Below are 22,581 nucleotides of genomic sequence, written 5' to 3' on the forward strand. Positions count from 1 at the left end.
AAATGACCGTTAATTAGACTACATGTTTGTGTTCAGGTTACTAGGCAACAGTCCATTTGAAGTTCAGTTGCGGAACTATTTTTGTTTATTTTTATGATTAAATAAACAAACAAATCATAATCTGTTGTCGCTTATTACTGTTAACTAATAAATCGCGCTGTAGAACTGTTGTATAAAAGCAATATCACACTCGAGGTCGTGCTGTTATACTGAATATCAGCACGGCTGTGATTCGGTCGTAGGTACGAGGCCGCAGGCCGAGTACCGAAGGGATATTCAGTATAACACACCCTCTCGTGTGATATTGCTTAATTATAACCGCTATAGGCAACGGCACAAATAATAGTCCCTCTACGCGGCATTGCATTGTTTATGTCGTTGCCTAGCAATTACAATGATATGATTCAAAGTCTACTCATTCTCTCCGAGGGACTGCGTGGCTGGTCTGCTTGTATCCTTATCCAGGTATGGGAAGCCATTCAGCAGGTATTTGCTCTCAACATCTGCTGCCAGCCAAAACTTAATTCCAAATGTATCTGGCTTGTTGGGCATATATTGCGTGAACCGGCACCTTGTTTTCGTCGGGAACAGCTGTTCATCCACGGTGATGTCCTGCCCTGGCTTCTAGCATGAGATGCAGTTTTGCCTGAATCTCTCCCACACTTCAGCCATGAGCGCAAACCTGTCGGTGGTCAACCGGGAGTGTCGGGTCTCCTTCCTGTCAAAGCGCAGAAAGCGCATGATCTCCCGAAACCGGTTCTGAGATAATGTGGAGTTGAAAAAGGCATTTCCCCATTTCTCCGACCAGAAACGTTCAATTTCAATGTTTTTTCCGGCAGTATGCAACCCTCACATATAGCAGAGCAATACATGCCTTCAGCTCAGCGACTGAGACATCCCAGGAGGTGCGCTTTCTTTCGTCACATTCTGTTGCAACATAGGCCGATGCTGTGGTTATTATGGTCCATTTGGGGTAGGTACTTTGTTAATTTAGTCTTTTCTATCACACCACCCAAATATTCTTCTATTAGCCTACCCATTTCCAGTGTTATTTTTGACTGATTTACATTGACGTACAGGCAAAGCGATGAGTGTTGTCAAAGATACTTAAATTATAAAACAAGAGGACCAATACCATTTTATGACTTGAAATATTCATTTGTGAACACAATGCCTTAATACAATGACAGAGTACATTTTGTTGTAGGCTCGGATACTAGAAATGCCGTAGCCAGGCACAGACGTCAATTTGACCCGTTGGCGGTTTTAGGTATACGGCGGTTCTAGTGTTAAATTAGACAACTTAAGTTTTATTATAGTAAAGAAGCAAAATAAACGAAATGACATATGTATAGGAATATGGATAAGAATAAGTGGTGTATGCCATGAGTGAATGGGTGTAGAATGTATGTTGTATGTGTAAGGGGTGTATGGATGTATGTAGTGTAAAACTAAGAGACCCCAAAACCTTGGTACCCCGAGACCTCACCAAAAACCAGACCTTTGAGGGCCTGTTTAAATATTGGGAGGGTGTTGGCCTGTCTGATGTGGTTGGGGGGGGCTGCGGCTGAAAAGGCCCTATCACCCCAGGTCCGGAGCTTGGTCCTGGTGGTCTTGAGGGTGGTTTGGTCGTCAGACCTGAGGCAACGGGAGGGGGTGTGGAGGGGGATGAGGTCGGCAAGGTAGGAGGGGGACAGATTGTTGATGGCTTTGTAAGTGGTGAAGTATTTATCTTGACTTTATTCAAAATATGAATCAGAATCACATTTTATGACATTTTAGTACACAAGAATCAAATTATTTGGCTTTGGTTCCTCAACATTGACACTGCAGCATTCAGATCCCAAAAAATCACTTAATAATAAGTAATGTAAGTAAGTCAAATAAGTAACCCTACATTGCTAAAGTAATAAAGTGACGACTATGTCCATATCTCCAGTTATCTCATGTTGTTGTTTGGTTTGATGAAGTTAAACATCACAGGAGGACACATGCCAGGACTCTCTCTCTCGTGTAAAGATAGATGTCTCCCAATGAGACTAGAATCTCTCGAAATAAAGGTTCATGAGGGTTGATTTTCCAGATGAACGAACAAAACGTTTGTTGAGAACTCTTCTCTGAACCCCTTCTCTTTTGGGTTCCTGTGTAGCCGATCGGATGTGACGGAGTGCTCTTCTCCCCTAACACGCTGGATAAGTGTGGGGTGTGTCAGGGGGACGGGAGCAGCTGCAGCAGAGTCACCGGAAACTTCCGCCGTGGGACCACTACTTTGGGTAGGACTGCTTGTTCAACTGTTCCACCGCTAACACACCTACAATACTGCAACACACAAGCCCTCCAATAACGACCTCTAAAACTGGGACTACCGCCAGTTACAGGCAGACATGCCTAAAAATGTTCCTACTGTACCTACTGTAAGCTGCCAACATTTGACATTGTACATAACATTTCATTATTTCGATTTTTTTTTACACAAATGTTCATTTGTGTAAAGTAAGTGAATCACAGTCAACGGAAGTAAGAATAAGGGCTGACACACACAAAAAAGGTCATAATCCTGTGCCTCCTCCACAACACAGAGGCAGGTCAATCAACCGTAGTCATGACAATGGAAAGCTCCCATTGATCCCATAAGCGTAATTCTTCATGTCTAGATCAGAGTTATGTGGTATATTTTCACACACACACACACACACACACACACACATAAACTGCTTACATATAATGTATAGACCTGTAGAATGTGTCTTGTTGCACACACATTCATGGCTGTGGGGGGTAATACCTTTTTAGGCCATTGTGGCATTCCTAAGGGGGGGGGGGGTTATGAATTAGCATTCCTTTGTCTTAAGCCCAATGCACACAGCGTGCGATTTTGAAGCACTGCGAATTCGATTCCATTGTTTTGAATGAGACAATGCACACGGCGTGCAATGCGATTTTGTCGCACAACAACATTCAATTCTCCATTCACACCCACACACTTCGGTGGTGTGAATTGAGAATCGAATGTTGTCGTGAGACAAAATCGCACGCCGTGTGCATTGGCCTTTAGAAGCACATGGTCAAACCATTGTCCTCACATCTTCATTTCAAGATGGCTTCCTGTGACCTGCCCCCTGCCCTTTAACCTGAGTGACACTGTATGTAACCTAAACCCCTTTTCACACCGTGACCATCTCTAAGTAATGTGATAGGCCTGTATAGATGCCTTGTCATAGACTTGTATTAGCATATCATTGGGGGGATTTAAGGTGTGAGAAAAAGACAAAGAGACCTCTTTTTTCTTTCCCTTCATCCAGCACCATTGACCACATCATCAGAGAGGAGTGCTGTAACCTGTAATTGTAACTTTGATTGAATAAATAGTGTAAACTCAGACGTTTTACTCGTCGAACATCTATTTCAACCAAATTCTTTAAAGTAAATATACTACAGTTACACACATCCGACAAGGACAGAGACAGAGTCCAGTGGGCCATGGTACTGTACTGGAGTTGCAGGTTACAACAATTGGAGTTGTTTATGTTTCCTGTTTCCCGTCTCCAAGGTTATTCGTTTATCACCCAAATCCCAGAGGGCTCCTGGGACATCCAGGTCATTGAGAGGAAGAAGTCAGCTGATGTTTTGGGTGGGTACTTCTTCAATCAGATATCCATCTCGACAGTGGAACTGCGGGAAGTTAGCGAAAGACAAAGACACAACAATCGGATCTTTTGATGAATCTACTGTAATTAAATTTCCTATCCATTGTGTCTGGAGTGGACTTAAAGTAATCCTTGATGATTCAGACGGGGTTTCCAGAGTGTGCACTGAAGTGGATGATGACCCTCTCCGTTGAGTCTCTTGAGCGTCATCCAATGCACCTGACCTTTGACCTTGTGCCTATTCTACACCCCACAGCTGTGACCGACCAGGCAGGGAACTTCTTCTTCAACGGAGCCTACAAGGTCGACACCCCTCAGAACTTCCACGCGGCAGGGACCGTCTTCAAGTACCGGCGGCCCATGGATGTGTATGAGACGGGGATCGAGTACATCGTGGCCAAAGGGCCCATCGACCAGCCCATCAATGTTCTGGTACTGTAGCCGAGGTCTGCTCCTCCCTTCGCCGGCACCCGGGGCCTCTGGGTAATCTCACTCGCTGGCAAGCCTCACGTCTGTATGACTGCAGCCTGGCCACGCGTTGTGACAGGTGCCCTAGCACTAGGACAGCCATGCCTATTTCACCAACTATTAGAGACCCGCCTTGGGGGTCTAATAGACCCCCTCTTTAGAATGGTAATCTGTAAACTGCTCACACACAAAGATCACTAGATTGCTTCTTGTGAATTAGCCTGCCTCCTACACAGAAAAACTAGTAAAATAGCTGTATACTAGCTTATTTTTATTTTTATTTTTTTTATTTAACCTTTATTTAACCAGGCAAACATGTAAGAACAAATTCTTATTTGCAAATGCAGCCTGACCAAAAAGCAATGGCTCTTTGGGGGGGGGGGGGGGTGGGGGGGGTGGGAAGCTAGAAATAAAACAAGGTTAAGTAATACAATAAACAATAAAACAATCAAACAATAAAACTATAAAACAATAAAACACTGGCAAATACAGATGCATTAAAATACTAACAGTCAGAGAGAGGGGAGAGAGCGGAGGTGAGGGATAGCGGGGGTAGTGGAGCAGGGGTACTTAAAATGAGGCAGTGATGGGTTATGGGATGGGTGAGAGACGGTGATCAACAGGTGCATTGATCGACTATGGTTCGCTGCAGGATTTGTTTGAAAGCAGTGAGTGAGGTGAGGGCGGTGAGTTTGAGGGTGTTTTGTAAGGTGTTCCAGTCGTGTGCTGCAGCGAACCGGAAAGCGCTGCGCCCGACTACGGTACGGGCTTTGGGGATGGTGAGTCGGACAAGATCACTGGATCTTAGAACGATGACGGGGCGGTGAGAGAGGTGCAGAAGGGATGAGAGGTAGAAAGGTGTTTTGCAAAGTATGGATTTGTAGATAATATGAAGCCAGTGACAGAGCCGTCTGCTGTGAAGAGATGTCCAGTCTACAAGGGTGTACAGAACACAGTGGTGAGTTGTGAAAGGCGCACTAGTGGCAAAACGAATGGCGGAGTGATGGAGTGTGTCGAGTTTCCTGAGGGCAGACTGAGATGCCATCCTATAGATGGTATCGCCATAGTCAAATATGGGCAGGATGGTCATCTTGACAAGGGTATGTTTGGCTGCACGGGTGAAGGAGGCCTTGTTCCGGTATAAAAAGCTTAGGCGAGCTTTGACTTTTGTCTGCAGGTGCTTTATGTGGGTGGTGAAGGAAAGGGATGAGTCCAGCCAAAGGCCAAGGTATTTGTAACAAGAGACAAACTCCAGCTCGGAACCGTCAACACAGAAGATCTTAGGGGGGCTGCTGACACGAGGTCTCCGGTCGAAAAGAATGCACTTTGTTTTTTTGGTGTTGAGGAGAAGATGGAGGCGATGAAAAGACTGCTCAATGGAGGTGAGGCTGAGTTGTAGAGTGGAAGCCGCAGAGTGGAGTGAAGGGCCTGCACAATACAAGATGGTGTCGTCAGCATAAAGATGGATCTGGGATTTGCCAGCATCTTTTGCTACATCATTGATGTAGATTGAGAACAACGTTGGTCCCAAGATGGAGCCTTGAGGCACCCCTTTAGAGATGGTGAGATGGTCTGACAAGATATTTTTAGTCTTCACTTGCTGAACTCGGTCAGTTAGATAGCTGGCAAACCAGTTGCAAGAGTTTGTTGAGAGACCAATGTTGGAGAGCCTCTGTAGAAGGATGGAATGGATGACAGAATCAAAGGCCTTAGCTAGGTCGATAAAGGCAGCGATGCAGACCTGCTTGGAGTCCAAGGAAGTGAGAATGTCATCCATAACTTTCAAGGTAGCTGTGATGCACCCGTGGCCAGGCCGGAACCCAGACTGCATGTTAGACAGGATGTTGTTTGAGGCCATGAAGTGGTTGAGCTGTTTGAGAGCCAGCTTCTCCAGGATCTTGGCCAGGCACGGCAAGATGGAGATGGGCCTGTAGAAGTTGGGGTCGGAGCTAGAGCCACCTTTAAAGAGGGGAAAGACCCGCGCGGATTTCCAGTCAGGAGGAAAGACAGACAGCTCAAAAGACATGTTGAAAAGCCGTGTGATGGGAGCGGAAATGACAGGTGCAGCAGCTTTCAAAAACATGGGTTCGAGCCCATCAAGGCCAGCAGACTTGTTTGAGTCTAGCTTGGTTAGCTCCTCTAAAACCTCTGAGGTCAAGACAGGTTTAAAGGAGAAAGCGTCACAGCTGGAAGGAGGAGGAGAATGTGATGAAGCAGCAATGGGGGGAGTAGCTGAGAATACATGGGCCGAGTTGACAAAGTGATGATTAAAAAGCGAAGCCATGAGAGACTTGTCAGTGACAACAGTGTCACCAAAGGTCATTGTACTAGGAAGATGAGGGGAAGTGAGTTTGTTTTCCATGGCTTATCCTGATGTGATTTTGAAAAGGTAATGTACTGGGTGGTAGAACGCACATATTTAGGAAAAGTCATGAAAGGAGGGTCCTGAAATTTGATCGAGTGCAAAGGTCACTCACAGGGTCACCGTGACCCCACCATGGCTGTTCTAGTGCTAGACTGTACAGTATAGGCGTCATCGACTGACTTTAATAAGAGGTCACTACTCAGTTTCACTGTGCTGTGCCGGTGTGTCTCTGCTTGTGCTTTAATAACAATTTCTCCCTCTCGAGCCTCCCAGAGATCACCATTACACATTCCTGGAGTGAAACGTGTTCCATCCATGTCCCGGGTTAGAGCAGTTCTGTGATTGGGTTGCAAATGATTTCAATGGATGGTTTATTGAAGGGTTTATGGAGAATGCTGTACTTTATCTTATTCATTGGCGATACCATGTAAGATTTACAGTACATCAAAACCCCTGTGCTGTTGTTCTGCACCTCCCCCTATCTTCCCACAGTACAAACTAGGTATCCTTTGGAAAAGAACACATTTTTTATGCCGGTTGAGAGAGGACGCTGGCGTTGCTTGTTCGCCGCTTCTCCGCCCGAAATCTAGGTGTAATTGCAGTATCCAGAGTAGATTGTCCTACAAAGATACTTAGATTTAGATTTAGTAATCTAAAAATTATAACCAAGGACTTTCATAAAACCTTGATACAAATTTTCGCTTTTCAAAAAATGCCGGTTGAGAGAGGACGCTGGCGTTGCTTGATCGCCGCTTCTCCGTCAGAAATCTAGGTGTAATTGCAGTATCCCGAGTAGATTGTCCTACAAAGACATCTAGACTTAGATTTAGTAATAGTAGACCCCTATACTTTCTTTTTTGTTGTTGTAGAAAAGCGCTATATAAGTGTAATGTATTATTATTATTATTATTATTATTATTATTTATATCCGATCCGCCATTTTGGTTTTTTCCTCTCCTCTCAGGTGTGGAACCAGAATGGCCGGATCCCCTACATCACGTATGAGTACACGGTCCTGAGGGAGTCCCTGTCACCCGTCCCCCAGCCTCCCCTCTACACCGGGCCGGACGGCGTGGCGGCTGAGGCCTCCGTGGAGGTGGGGGGGGGGGGTGGGCTGGCCCCTAACGGCAGCAGTGTCTATGACAACGCCGCCGCACCGGAGAGCCAGCAGGCCCCAGAGAACCAGCAGGACCAGCAGGACCAGCAGAAGCAGCAGAACCAGGTCCTGAAGCAGACGGACGCGGCGGGGGGGGCAGCCGATGGCCAGAAGGGTCAGGAGACCAACGAGGTGTACGAAGAGACGGCAGACCTCCACTGTGACCCCGACGGCCCCACCCCACCCCAATACACAGGTAACCCCAATATCCAGATAACCATAATACACAGGTAACCCCAATATACAGATAACCATAATACACAGGTAACCCCAATACACAGGTAATCCCAATACACAGGTAACCCCAACACACAGGTAACCCAAACACACAGGTAACCCCAACACACAGGTAACCCCAACACACAGGTAACCCCAACACACAGGTAACCCCAATACACAGGTAACCCCAACACACAGGTAACCCAAACACACAGGTAACCCCAACACACAGGTAACCCCAACACACAGGTAACCCCAACACACAGGTAACCCCAACACACAGGTAACCCCAACACACAGGTTACCCCAATACACAGGTAACCCCAACACACAGGTAACCCCAATACACAGGTAACCCCAATACACAGATAGCCCCAATACCAGGGGCCTCATTTATAAAAAAGTACTTGAACGTCATCTTTGACTTTCACGTAAGCACATTTTTCTAAACGGACGTAAGCATTATTTATAAAACGGGCTGAGATGGTTTAAAGTTGCGTACGTGCTTCCTTCTATAAATACCAACGCAAGTAAAATGAACGCAGGTGAATGAGGCTTGTATTAACGCCCTGTGATAGCGGCTCAATTATAGCGGCTGAAGGTCATGAGTTCAAATCCCACCTGGGAACACCACCATTAGTGTGCCCTTGAGTAAGGCGCTTAGCCCTAAATTACTCCAGGGAGACTGTCCCTGTAATCTCTAATTGTAAGTCGCTTTGGATAAAAGTGTCTGCTGAATATGTTAAATGGATAGGTAACCCTAAATACACAGGTAACTCATGACATCATACTGTAGCAGTGACTTGGTAGTTCTAGAGAGAGAAAGAGAGAGAGAGAGAGAGAGAGAGAGAGAGAGAGAGAGAGAGAGAGAGAGAGAGAGAGAGAGAGAGAGAGAGAAGAACATGGTTCACTGGTCAAATAGCAGATGAGATAAAATGTTGTTTAAAAAAACAAAACAACCTTTGGAGTCCTGTATCTGTATTATTCATACAGATATACAGAGATGAGCTGGGGGAGATGAAAAATTCAGAGAATGTTCTGCCTTTTTAAAAATGGCTGCATCACAAACAAGAGTGGTAATGGCTGTGCACCCGGCTCTCAACCTGCCTCAGACTATTGTGGGACACGCAGCAGAGACTCTGGAGGGATGAGAGAGGGATGAGAGGGATGAGAGAGGGATGAGAGAGGGATGATAGAGGGATGAGAGAGGGAGGAGAGGGAGGAGAGAGGGATGAGAGGGATGAGAGGGAGGAGAGAGGGATGAGAGAGGGATGAGAGAGGGATGCGAGGGAGAAGAGAGGGATGAGAGGGGGATGAGAGGGAGGAGAGAGGGATGAGAGAGGGATGAGAGAGGGAGGAGAGAGGGAGGAGAGGGAGGAGAGAGGGATGAGAGGGATGAGAGAGGGATGAGAGGGATGAGAGGGATGAGAGAGGGATGAGAGGGATGAGAGAGGGAGGAGAGAGGGATGAGAGAGGGAGGAGAGAGGGATGAGAGAGGGATGAGAGAGGGATGAGAGGGATGAGAGAGGGATGAGGGATCAAGCTTGCTTGCTTTGCACCGGTGGTCCTTGGGCCTCCCCTTGGGGGCCCCCGGCTGCCCCGTGTGCCTGGTCTGTTCCGCCGCCGGGGCACCTGCTTGGCCGTCTTTGTGCGGGGCCTTTTATGGTCTGTGCTTGCTTGGCTGGGCCAGGTGTGCTGGTGGTGGGGCGGGCTGGGTGTGTGGGGCGGCGGGGGCTCCCCGGGGGGGGGGGGGGGGGGGGCGGGGGGGAGGGGGTGTGTGGGGGCCCACCGCTGGGTGTTGGTAGGCAAACTGGCAAAATGTGTAGAGGGCTGCAAGGGAATTTTCCTGGCTACATAGTGTACAGGTTTTTACTTTTAAATGCTTGCGGCTCTGTCAGTATTGATTGATTGATTGATTGATTGATTGACTGAGAATGTTTATTTTGTGAAGCGCATTGAGTTGCATCTTGTAAGAAATGCGCTATACAAATAACATTTTATTTTATTTTATTTTATATGAGAGGGATGAGAGGGATGAGAGGGATGAGAGAGGGATGAGAGAGGGATGAGAGAGGGATGAGAGGGAGGAGAGGGAGGAGAGAGGGATGAGAGGGATGAGAGAGGGATGAGAGAGGGATGAGAGGGATGAGAGAGGGATGAGAGAGGGATGATAGGGATGAAAGAGGGATGAGAGAGAGATGAGAGGGATAAGAGAGGGATGAGAAGGATGACAGAGGGAGGAGAAGGATGAGAGAGGGATGAGAGAAATGAGAGAGGGATGAGAGAGGGAGGAGAAGGCTGAGAGAGGGATGAATGTGATGAGAGAGGGATGGGCGGGCACCTGCAGTCGTCTGTGGTGTTTGGAAGATTTCGAAAAGCTCTTTGTCCTCTTCCGACAGAGCCACAAGCGGTCACTATGTTCTAAACAGGCCCGATCCGGCTTCACTTCACAACCCTGCGCCCACACGAGGAGATAACATCAGGGGAACACACAGCACTCGAGTTGAGGGGGGATGAGGGGGGATGGTATCCCCCCTGAAAAAAAAACGGTCAAAATCATCCCCCTTCTAAAACTGCCATCCCTTGTGTCATTTTATCAATGAACGTGGTATTACTGCTATTTCAACATTTAGTTTTGCGCATATTGAGTAAAATACTGTGGGCGAGGGGGCACGCACACATGCAATGACATTTTTACCACCAAATCACTGACACTGAAGACACTGACGCTGTGGGGATGCTAAAATTGTCCCCATATGATAAAATCCACCATCCCCCCTGATTTCCTTTTACAACTTGAGTACTGGGAACACACCTGCTTCATGTGAATCTAAACACTTATGGTTAGCGGCGAAAAGTTGTAATGTTGGCCTCTACTCACTTTCTCCTGAAAACAAATCGGTCATTGACCAACACACGACCACACACGACCACACCTCAACCCACTGCTTCTCTTCTCTGCTCTTCCACAGTGGGAAACAGCAGTCACACGGGCGGTGTGGCCATTCCTGCCCCGGCCAACAAACCCTTGGAGGACGAAGCGCCCGGCTCGGAGAACCTGATCTGGAGGGTGCTGCTGGGGGAGCGCGTGGGCCCGGCGGACGAGCTGCTCGTCAACATCTCCACCAACCAGCTCCTGGCGGAGGGGGAGGGGGAGGGGGAGGGGGAGGCCCTGGACTACAGCAGTCTGGAGCAGGGCGGCGCTGGCTTCCCCCTCAACGGCTCCCTGGGAGAGTTCAGCCTGGCCCGCCGACGCAACGACACCGGAGACACCGGAGACCTCCTGTTCAACAAGACCGTCCTGACGGGCATGAGGACCAACAACCGCACCAACAGAACCAGGTAAAACACCAACAACCGCTCCAACAGAACCAGGTAAAACACCAACAACCGCTCCAACAGAACCAGGTAAAACACCAACAACCGCTCCAACAGAACCAGGTAAAACACCAACAACCGCTCCAACAGAACCAGGTAAAACACCAACAACCGCTCCAACAGAACCAGGTAACAGACCCATCGTCGCGAGGAGGAGGAATTGCGTCGTTCTCCTCAATATGTGACATGGTGTGATCATTTGGTCGGGATCCGATCCCATCGAAAAATGGGAATACATTTCCACGTTGTTGAAAATCAATGACACATGGCTAGTCAACTAACACAGCTGGTTCTGTGAGCCTGCTGACAATGTAAAGTAAAAAGTGTTCTAGTGAACTAGGTAGCAGTGGGGGATTACTCACCCAATCCATTTCGTTGCAGCATTTTCGTTTGACTAGCGGGTTTGTGTTGTGATTCGTATTTCCGTAGTTCCGTGTTTCAAAATAAAAGTCTGAACATTATATATATTTTTTTCTTATTTTTTTTTCTGAGTGGGGCAGTCCCACTCATATTGTTGATTTTTAATGACAGATACAGTAAAGATTTTAGACAGAAAGGATGGGTGAGAGAGAGAGGAGGGATGACATGCAGGATATGTCCCCGGCCGGAATCGAACCGGGGACCCTGCGGTTACATGGTCTGCGCTTAACCCGCTACGCCACCTAAGCGCCCCAAGTCTGAACATTTTGATTGGTTGCCGACATGTGGACCAAAGGATCAGATTGTGTCACATAATGTCCTCATAGGTCGGCAAAGCACAGTCCATTGAATCAAGGGAAATGAGTGTGGCATTCAAGTTCCTCTAGCAGAATCATCAGGTCACGTGGAGACACACGTTCTAACACGTTCTAGGCAGCAAACTGACGTTGACCAGATATCGGTCTAACATAAACCCTGTTATCTGAGATGGGCCCCTCCGGCTAAACAATGTCACCTCAGAACCCCCCTCACCCCCCCCCCCCCTTCTCCCCCCTTCCCCCCCTTCTCCCCACTCTACCAACTCTCTCTTACAGGGGTTCAAGTCCTTCTAGTAAAAGGGGTGAGTGATTTCAAGGCCCTGAGCAGAGGGGAGTGTTGGATATGTTATGTTAGGGCCAGGGTCCCGGCCTCGGTCCCCGGCCTGCTGCTGCTGCATTCTGGGGGAATGGAATGTGCTCCAGGGCTGCTGGATTGCATGGAGAGGAGAGACAGCCAGAGAGAGCAGGCCTGGATTGCATTCCATCATATTTATAATTCATGTTGGCTTCCCCCTGCTCTGTGTCCAAACACCGCTTCACCAGTACTCCTGCCAGAGAGCCCATAAAACACATCACATGACACACCCTATCCTCTGCTCTGCGAGACAGGAATGGGACTGGAGGTAGAGGAGGAGGAGGAGGAGGAGATGAGAAAAAAGGGGATACATTTAGAAACAAATAATTCAAGGTATTTTGCGGCAAACTTGAAAAATGGGGAATAAAACCCTGTCAGACTGTAGTCACCTCTGGGGAGAAATGTGCAAGAATTAGTCACAGTTACACAGAGGATTGCAGCGGAGTATAATTCAAAAGTGCCTGTAGACTTTCAAATAAACGTCTCGGGCCGTAAAAGTGGGACAACGATATGTCAAGAATGTGCAATGTGTCACTTTTATGTGAAATGATGAACAACGAAAATGTGTCTGCTCTGGGTTCGGAGGGTCGAACTGGTGGAAGCCATGACGTAAGAGCGCAGCGACGTGTTCGTTGACGTTGACGTAGCTAACGCTGCGTCGTGGTGCGGTGTGTTTGACAGGGGGAACCAGAAGTTCTTACAGAAGAACTTCAAACTGAGTGCGGCCGACATGTACCGCTGGAAACTGTCCACTCAGGAACCCTGCAGTATGACCTGCTCCATAGGTAGGGAACGTATGCTGGGCATACACACATGCACACACACACACATGCACACGCACGGTTGCGCACAGACGCGCAGGTGCATGCATACACATACATACATTACATGCAGAACATCTCTTCAATACTGGAGACACAATTCTCTGGTAGTCATTTTTTGCGTCTTGTCTGAATCAGCGATGTCATTCCAGTCTGTCCCTTCCCTTGCCCGTCTGTGGTGTCCGCTTGCAGGGGTCTCCAGGTCCTTCGCCATGTGTGTACGCTACGACGGAGTGGAGGTAGACGACATGCACTGTGACGCCTTGACCCGACCAGAGCCTGTCCATGACTTCTGCATCGGGAGGGAATGCCAGCCCAGGTACTAGAACGCACCACGAAACACTCCCTAGCCGAGGCAAATCATAGCGATGTTGCTATGAACGCTTGGCCGCCACAAGCCAGTTATCCCTGTGGTAACTTTTCTGACACCTCCTGCTTAAAACCCCAAAAGTCAGAAGGATCGTGGGGCCCCGCTTTCACAGACTGTATTCATACTGAAAATCAAGATCAAGCGAGCTTTTGCGCTTCTGCTCCACGGGAGGTTTCTGTCCTCCCTGAGCTCGCCTTAGGACACTCCCTAGCCCAGTCAAAGACTAGACACTCCCTAGCCCAGTCAAAGACTATATCTACTGGCAAGTCGCGTCATCCTGTCACTTTTTAAATTTAAACATGGAAAATATCTTAATTTTTTGTTACATTTTAACCATTCACACAGACACTTTTATTCAAAGTGACTTAGAATTACAGAGACAGACTCCTTGGCAAAGACATATTACTGAACGGGCCTACCGGGCCCAGGCCCAGGGGCCCCAGAGATCAGGGGGCCCTTTGCATTTCTTGTCGCAGGGATGCCGGTAGAAAATGTCCTACTGTAACTGGGACAAATTAGATTCCTTATATGAACGTAAAAAAACTATTTTGAATATACTTTTGAATATACTATTTTGAACAATTTTATAGGGGCCCACGTCTTGCAAAAAAAAGAGAAGCTTGTGTGGGCTACATAGTTTCTATAGCCTACTCAGATTCTAATGCGAATACAGGCTACATTCCCATTAGATTAATGAGTAGGCTATAGAAACTAGACACTAGAGGGCGCCATTAAAGTTTGTGTACTGGGGACAGGTCACGAGGTCACACTGGTGCAGGTCGCGAGGTCAATGTCATTAACAACGAACTTGAGACTGACAACGCACAGGTAAAATGGAGCACCGTCACACATTAAGTGGAGCAGCTAAACGAAAGATAAAAAAAGAAAAAGAAGCAAAACAATCTGATATTTTACATCATGTTCCTCGAATTTCAAATTTTTTCAAGAATATTAAAACAAATGAAGAGAACAACATTAGGGTTGCGGTTAGGGCACTTGAATCGTTGCGTGATTTTGTGGCTGCACAAAGAGACCTTTTTGACAGTTTTGAAAGCGCAGCTCTGAGTATACCGGGTGTCAGCCAGACTTACAGACATGATAGCCATCGCAGAAAGAGACGCAAGACTTTTGCTGACGAGAATGGAGAGCAGGATATTGAGCTTGATGGAAGACGCAAGTTTCAGATAGAGACCTTCAATGTTGCCATCGACACGCTTATTCAGAGCCTCGGACACCGTCTGGAGGCCTACGGACACCTGTGCAGTTTGTTCAATGTGCTTTTCTATGTCAAATCCAATGAGTCCAATGCCTCACTCATTGAAAAGGCAAAAGTTCTGGCATCTGCATACTAGGGATGGGACGATTATCGTTTATCGCGATAAAAACACCGGCGATAACTTAATCGTGGAGAATTTCAATTATTTAAATAATCGTCATAATTGTATGTTATGAATTAACTGTGTTTAACAAAATGTCTGGCGCTATTTTTCAGCCTAGGCTACATTACTTTTGCAGTCAAGTTAGCGACTGTTACTGTAATATAATTGCGTTTCCTCACATGAGCCACGCGCGAATATCCTCACAGAACTTGTCACGCGCTATTGTTCAGCCTGCATGGGTAACGTTACTGTCAAGTCAGCCTTGTCAGTCAGTCACTAGGTAACGTATGCTAGCCTACTCACCATGGCTGTCAGTCAGTCACTAGGTAACGTATGCTAGCCTACTCACCATGGCTGTCAGTCAGTCACTAGGTAACGTATGCTAGCCTACTCACCATGGCTGGTGAAAAACTTTAAACGGGATACTGTCATTGGCCTTCCTTGTTATTACCAGGCAGTGACAGTCTATGGCTGCAAAAGGCACGGTCGCCCCTAAGCTTTAGCAAATATATTGTGGTTTACTTAATACTGTTCAGCACTTGAGGTTACATGCAATGCATGACTTGTGCTATATAGGCTAAATAAAATTATGAAAGCGGCAAGTAGCAAGTGTGCGCATCAAAGGCATTAGGCACGTAACATCCATGCTGTATAAACACATGACAACCGTCCGTTATTTCCCGAACTTTTCCCGAACCCCCCGCAAGGACCCGGGGAACAACGGCACGCTCCCCGCGGCTGCTATCAGACTGGCCGCGGGAGTGAGTGTTGAGGGAGAGAGGAGACGGCAACCCTCGCTCGCCATAGACTGTATCCCTACTGTCTCTCCTGACCTCGGTTGTAACGTGAACCATGGAATACAGGATATGTTAGATGCTTTACAGTAATTCCCCAAATGACCAGAAAAGGAAGTTAGATTTGTCGCTGGTCGCTTTTGACTAATTAAGTCGCCAAGGGGCTCTGGAAGTTGGCAACACTGGGAGTGCGTTCTTTAAACTTCCTTGGGTACGTTAATGAAAGGTGCTGATTGGCCGAAAAGGAGTTAGGTCAATCAGCGCTCGATTGCTCTTTCTTAAGGACCCGGATTATGTCCAGAGATAGAATCTAGTGCCACTAGAATCTGAATTTGAATTACTGACTTAAAATGTCATAAAAATACAACAAAATCTAAGTTAAAGTGATTACAGTGTGTTTTATTGGCATTCGAAAAAAATAAAACTTTTTTTTATTTTTTTATTCTCGCGATAATATCGTGGATCGCGATTATTTTGCCCATGATAATCGTGATATGACATTTTCTAATCGTCCCACCCCTACTGCATACCCATCTGACCTAGATGGCAGTTTAGCCGATGAACTAATTCAGCTCAGATCTTTTATTAAGGCTGAAGATGATAAAAGCCCACAAGGACTACTCCGCGTAATTATCGATTGTGGCCTGCAATCTATGTTTCCAAATGTTTATGTTGCGCTGCGGCTATTTTTGACTCTGCCTGTAACCAATTGCGAAGGGGAGCGGTCATTCTCTGTGCTGTCCAGGATTAAAAACGAACTGCGGACTAAAATGACGCAACACCGTCTCAAGGCTCTTTCTCTCATGGCAATTGAGAGCGAACTGACCAAATCACTGGACTTTGATGATATCGTGGATGATTTGGCACGAAGCAGAGCCAGGAAAAAATGCATTGCAAGACTAGTAAGACTATTTTATGATTAATTTAGTCTTATAAAGCCATCCTGTGGTTGCTATATAAGACACCATAGTGTTGCCAATTGTTTTTGTTTGAAAGCGGTGTATTTTGTTACTGTACATGTACTGTTGTTGGCTTCAATTGAGTGTGGCATGCCTGTGTTGTAAATCCTGTGTCGTTGAAATACAGGTGATTTTTTTCTAGTTATTGTGCTGTTGGCTTTGAGTGTTCCTCCGCTGTAAAACCTGTTGAGATGCAGGTAACCGTAGGCTATGTCTTATATGCTGTTGGCATTGTGTTTACTTGCGCTCTAAAAAAAATAATATGTGTTTGCGCTGGGGAGGGGGGGCCTTTTTACACGTCCAGGCCCAGGGGCCCATTTTTTCATGATCCGTCTATGCTCCTTGGAGTAACTAAGGGCCAATCCCAATTCACCCCTACGGCTTCGTTTTCACCCCTATGGCTTCGTTTTGCGCGTTCACGTTTAGGATAGGGGTGTCCCAATTCATATTTCATCGAGGGCTAGGGGTAAGGGGGAGGGCTATCCACGGCTTCGTTTGGAGCGATTTCAGGACCAGACTAGCTTCGAAGCCATATATGGCTTGATTTCAGCATGCATTGCGAATCATCTACAGAAATGTTATGTCGCTCTATTCAATGCGGACATGTCATTTACTTTCTCTGTAATTACTTATTAATAAAGATTTGAAAAATTATGATAACCATCTTATTATCTTAGTTTAATGTCATTACAATGCATTATAGACCTTTTCTTTACAACAAGCATAACAAAGAAATCGCTGTTATGCCGAGGTGCTGTGCCTATGCTTAACATAGAAAGTTCCACAGTCCAGCACGCTCAGGACAGCGGGCAGGACTCCGGAGCCAGCAGGACACCGGAGCACTCATATCTGCGCGTTTGTCACAGGGTGACAGTCACCGTGTTGCTCTGCCCCGACGTCAGTTCAATGGAAGCGTCAAGCACAGCCTTCCCCATAGAAATACATCTGTGCGCGATTCACATTTCAGAGATGTACAATCATGTTTATTTAGAAATAAATTATTACCTGTGGTGTTTGACAGCGGATGATGGTAGACATATTTAATGTAAAGTTGTCGATCAAAAGTTAGGCTGATATGTGCATGATAGGCGCGAATTCCCCCCCCTTGGTGGTATATGACGCTATAGTTGTTTTTATACCAAAACAACCCTCAATCTAATCCGAGCAGTTGTTATTATGTAATATTATCGATGGATGTGCCATTTTTGATGGAGGGCAGTGAGCGGGAGACTCATCAAGGACATGTTAACTAATGCAGTGGACAGCGGCTGTTTCTCCAGCATTCCTGTCACATCGGATTTCGGAACGTCATAAAAATAAATCTCAATCTGTAAGTCATGCATTTTTCCATGTTTCCCTTGATGGCATATGACGCCGTAAATGTAACTAAAGTTCAGCCGCGAAGTTGTTGCACTGTTGTCCTATATCAGTGCAGACCGGCAGCATAGGAGCACAGGTTTCATACAAGTTAGAGCTTATTCTGTCATGGTCTGATAATGAAGCATTGTTTATTTATTTGATGACTTTTTTTGATCGATTGATAGCGTTCAAGTTCATTCAAGTTGTGAATGAATCGCGAGCGTCAATGCTTTTCTACGATACTACGGATGACGTATTAGTCGTGAAGGGTTGTCCCATTTCTTAGGGAACCCCTACGGCTTGTGGCTCTGTTCGAAGGCCTTGGCTCGAAATCGAGTGGCACTCGAAAACGAGCCATAGGGGTAGAAAAGGGAATCGGGATTGGGCCTAAGTGTCTAGTGCCTGTCTACTCTAGGACACACATAGTGGTGGTGTTCCCAGATGGGATTTGAACTCATGACGTTCTGATCACCAGTCCAACTCACTATCCACTCAGCCACAACTACCCACAAAGTTGTTGTTTTTATCCCAGATGAGCTTGCTGCTACCTTTTCATTCAACAACTGACTGGACCGTGATATCTTCCTATAGTCATAATACACGTGAATAATACATTGAATGTATATAGCTCTGTAACCACTAATTCCACCATGCAAATGAAAACAGTTCTAGTCCGGGTTGGATAAGAACGCATGCCACACTGTCCTTGTATGTTGTAGAAAAATTAAAAGGTTTATTGTCCATAATCAAAAGTAAGCCAATGAATCCAACAAAATGAAAAGTAATAAAGCAGATGGTAAGGTATGGGATTAAAGAAAAGCGTGAACGTGGTCAAAATAATGTTTTTCCAAACTAACCTGTTTCCCCTTGGCCCAGGTGCTACTAATTGTCTACCTAAATACACCTGGGCCTATCCTATCACCTCACCACGTGACAATCAATTACGACTAAAACATGAATAATTATATAACCAAAAACATAAAAACAAAACATTACTCATAACATAAATAACCAAAAACATCAAATAAACATTAATCATGAAATATAAATAGAACTCAAAACATTAAGCACAAATCATCCAAAATAAAAGCCCAAAGTAAAAATGGCCGTAACAAGCGCTTTTCTAAGACCCAAAAGGCACTAAGACCCAGACAGAGGTACTGTAGTACAGGTTCCTGTGGTTCCCTCCCAGGTGGGAGGCCAGCAGCTGGAGTGAGTGTTCCAGGACCTGCGGCGAGGGATTCCAGTTCCGGCTGGTGCGCTGCTGGAAGATGCTGTCCCCCGGGCTGGACAGCTCCGTCTACAGCGACCTCTGCACCTTGGCGGAGCTGGAGAGACCCCCGGAGAGACGCCCCTGCAAGAGCCCCGCCTGCGGACCCCAGTGGGAGGTGGCTGAGTGGAGCGAGGTGGGGCAGGCTCATACGGTCCTAGTGAACACTTAACACACACACACACACACACACACACACACACACGTACAGTAAGAACACTGGACGTCCTCCCCTAACGCACACACACACATACACACACACCCACACACACACACACACACACACACACACACACACACACATGCACACACACACACACACACACACACACACACACACACACACGTACAGTAAGAACACTGGACGTCCTCCCCTAACGCACACACACATACACACACACACCCACACACACACATGCACACACACCCACACACACACGCACACACATACAAACACACATATTATGTGTGTGTGTGTGTGTGTGTGTGTGTGTGTTAGTGGAGGAGGTCCAGTGTTCTTACTGTACGTGTGTGTGTGTGTGTGTGTTAGTGGAGGAGGTCCAGTGTTCTTACTGTACTCTTACCAAATGACAATTCCAACTATCTGAGGAGGTGTCCAGTAGCGGCTGATCAAAGTGAGCGTGTGTCCTCTCTCTCTCGCCTGTGTCAGTGTCCAGCCAAGTGTGGCCGCAGGGCTCAGGTCTCCCGGGAGGTCCGGTGCTCAGACGAGACCAGGCCGTGTGACCCGCTGACCCGCCCCACCAACACCAAGAACTGCACCGGCCCGCCCTGTGAGCGCCAGTGGACCGTGTCAGAGTGGGGTCCTGTAAGAACCTTCATCGCACCCACCACAACAACAGAAAGAAAATCCCAAAAACGTTATTCAGTGGATTAAATCACGGTATCACAAAACCTTGAATGAATTGCATCAAACAAGCATACGAAACAAAAAAGTCTAATTTGATTGACGGCAAAAACCAAAAAAACGCTAAAAGAAAAGACGGATTGGTACACCGGAATGGTATACCCGCTCCCTACAGAGCGGATGATACTGTGTCATACTATAACGTGTGTTGCGTCCTTCATCGTGTTGACCTTTCACCTTTGTGTTGCAGTGCTCGGGGTCTTGCGGCCAGGGGAAGATGGTGCGTCATGTGTACTGTAAGACCCCAGAGGGCCGTGTGGTGCCTGAGTCCCAGTGCTCCCCGGAGAACAAGCCCCTGGCCATCCACCCCTGTGGAGAGAAGGACTGCGCCCCGCACTGGCTCACTCAGGACTGGGAGAGGGTGAGGGAGCAGGAGAGGAGAGAGGAGCACGCCTCAGTCACTAGTCTACACTTCATGTTCTGTCAGCTCATCATCCCTTAGAACAGCCTTGCCTTTTTTACCTACTAAAAGAGCTTCTTTACAATGCTCAAGCTGCTACTTACCCACAACGACCACTAGTTGGCTGCTTGTAAATTAACCTGCTTCCTACACAGAAAAACTGCAAAATAGCTTTATACTAGCTTATCCTGATGTGATTTTGAAAATGTAAGGATACTGGGTGGTAGAACGCACATATCTAGGAAAAGTCATGAAAGGAGGGTCCTGAAATTTGATTGAGTGCAAAGATATAACATGTTTCTTTACTCACAGGGGTCAAATGACCCCTCATGGCTGATTAAGTGTTAGCGATAACAGTTGTTCGAATCATGAATGACCGTTCTAGCATTCTTGCATCATTCCAACACTACTGTTGATATTCTGTGGGTCAGAGAGTGTCAGAGAGAGGTCTGCTGGGTGGCTGTGGCGCAGCAGGTAGTGCCGGCGTCTAACGATCGCGAGGTCGGCAGATCGGAGGTTTGAACCCCCCGGCTGGCCACATGTCGAGGTGTCTTTGGGAAAGACACTGAACCCCGAATCGCTCCCAATGAAGGGGCCGGCGACTTGCATGGTAGCTTGCCTACCTCGCCATTGGTTTGTGAATGGGTGAATGAGAGGCCGTCGTAAAGCACTTTGGAATAAGGCGCTATATAAGTGCAGTCCATTATATATAAGTCAGTCTAAGAGCCATATCTCGTGTCTTCCTCATCAGTGTAACACCACTTGCGGGCGCGGCGTGAAGCGGAGGATCGTCCAGTGTGCCGGCATCGCTGGCGGGAAGTTCAAAACCCACGGCGACGAGGAGTGCGGGGCCAGCGAGCGCCCCGAGGAGGAGAACACCTGCTTCGAGAGGCCCTGCTTCAAATGGTACACCACACCCTGGTCTGAGGTAAGAGCATTACCACACTACCATACTGTTCTACTGGCAGTCACACCTGGAACATCAAAGTGCCGTTGTCTTTGAACACTCACGGTATCCTAAGTCATAGAGCTGTAAACGTTGACTGTAAACATGACACGGTGTGTTCTATCCAACCACCACACTGGGTGGTGCTGCTGTGTTATAAAGGTCACTTAGCTAACACTTTGATTCAACTTAGCGACTTACATTGCAGTAAGTGCCTACATTTTTTCAGTCTATATAGGGTCGCAGCGGGAATCGAACCCCCGAACGAAGCGTTGTTAGCACCATGCTCTAACTGAGCCACAGAGGACCACTGTGGATAAAATCCTATCTGTCCCTCCTGAAGCCTGCCCTTCCTCCTGTCAGTTGTGTTTATAATCCACTTTATTGATCAGGTCTTATTATGTTACTGTTGTTTTATCCTGACCGAGTACTATTTGATTTGATTCAAGTTTATTATTGTCGTAAGTCGCTTCGGACAAAGACGTCTGCTAAGTGCCCTGAATGTAAATGTAAATGTGAACGTAAACGTAAATGTATATGTGTTGCGTCCTCAGTGCACTAAGACCTGCGGTGTGGGCGTCAGGATGAGAGACGTCAAGTGCTACCAGGGACGGGAGATGGTCCGAGGGTGTGACCCGCTCACCAAGCCTGTGGCCAAACAGACCTGTGCTCTGCAGCCCTGCCCCACTGAACCCCCAGGTAACCAACCCCCCCAAAAAACAATCAGGAAGTAAGGAAAGTAAGGACACTTTTCTCCCTATTTGCCCTACTTTCTTTTTCACTAGACGTAAACACATCTTTCTTTCGTTTACCTGTCGTGTAAAACCATGTGTATTGAAGGGGGAGATGAAAAGCGGTAGATGGATCGATTCATGGTTTGCTGAATGTGATGAGTTGACTTTGTCCCCCAGATGAGAGCTGTCAGGATCGTCCCACCACCAACTGCAACCTGGCCCTGAAGGTGAACCTGTGCAGCCACTGGTACTACAGCAAGGCCTGCTGCAACTCCTGCCGCGCCCTGCGGTCCTCCTAG

The 22,581-nt window shown here is 47.1% G+C and overlaps 1 protein-coding gene across 1 annotated transcript in view; it reads left to right on the plus strand.

Annotated features, from left to right (window-relative positions):
• LOC308158690 (ADAMTS-like protein 2) overlaps window positions 1–22,581 on the plus strand; it is a gene marked incomplete at both ends in the record, with an annotated part of 27,015 nt that extends 4,434 nt beyond the window's left edge. Inside the window, 13 exons of the mRNA XM_080532379.1 lie at window positions 2,150–2,273; window positions 3,551–3,631; window positions 3,904–4,079; window positions 7,445–7,832; window positions 10,828–11,197; window positions 13,007–13,110; window positions 13,339–13,465; window positions 19,200–19,413; window positions 19,948–20,103; window positions 20,393–20,563; window positions 21,354–21,530; window positions 22,103–22,247; window positions 22,460–22,581. Of these exons, the coding sequence (XP_080388505.1) occupies window positions 2,150–2,273; window positions 3,551–3,631; window positions 3,904–4,079; window positions 7,445–7,832; window positions 10,828–11,197; window positions 13,007–13,110; window positions 13,339–13,465; window positions 19,200–19,413; window positions 19,948–20,103; window positions 20,393–20,563; window positions 21,354–21,530; window positions 22,103–22,247; window positions 22,460–22,581 (2,355 nt within the window). The remainder of the gene's footprint in view (window positions 1–2,149; window positions 2,274–3,550; window positions 3,632–3,903; window positions 4,080–7,444; window positions 7,833–10,827; window positions 11,198–13,006; window positions 13,111–13,338; window positions 13,466–19,199; window positions 19,414–19,947; window positions 20,104–20,392; window positions 20,564–21,353; window positions 21,531–22,102; window positions 22,248–22,459) is intronic.

This window comes from Nansenia antarctica, assembly GCF_963989245.1.
Source record: "Nansenia antarctica genome assembly, chromosome: 5".
Taxonomy (NCBI): domain Eukaryota; kingdom Metazoa; phylum Chordata; class Actinopteri; order Argentiniformes; family Microstomatidae; genus Nansenia; species Nansenia antarctica.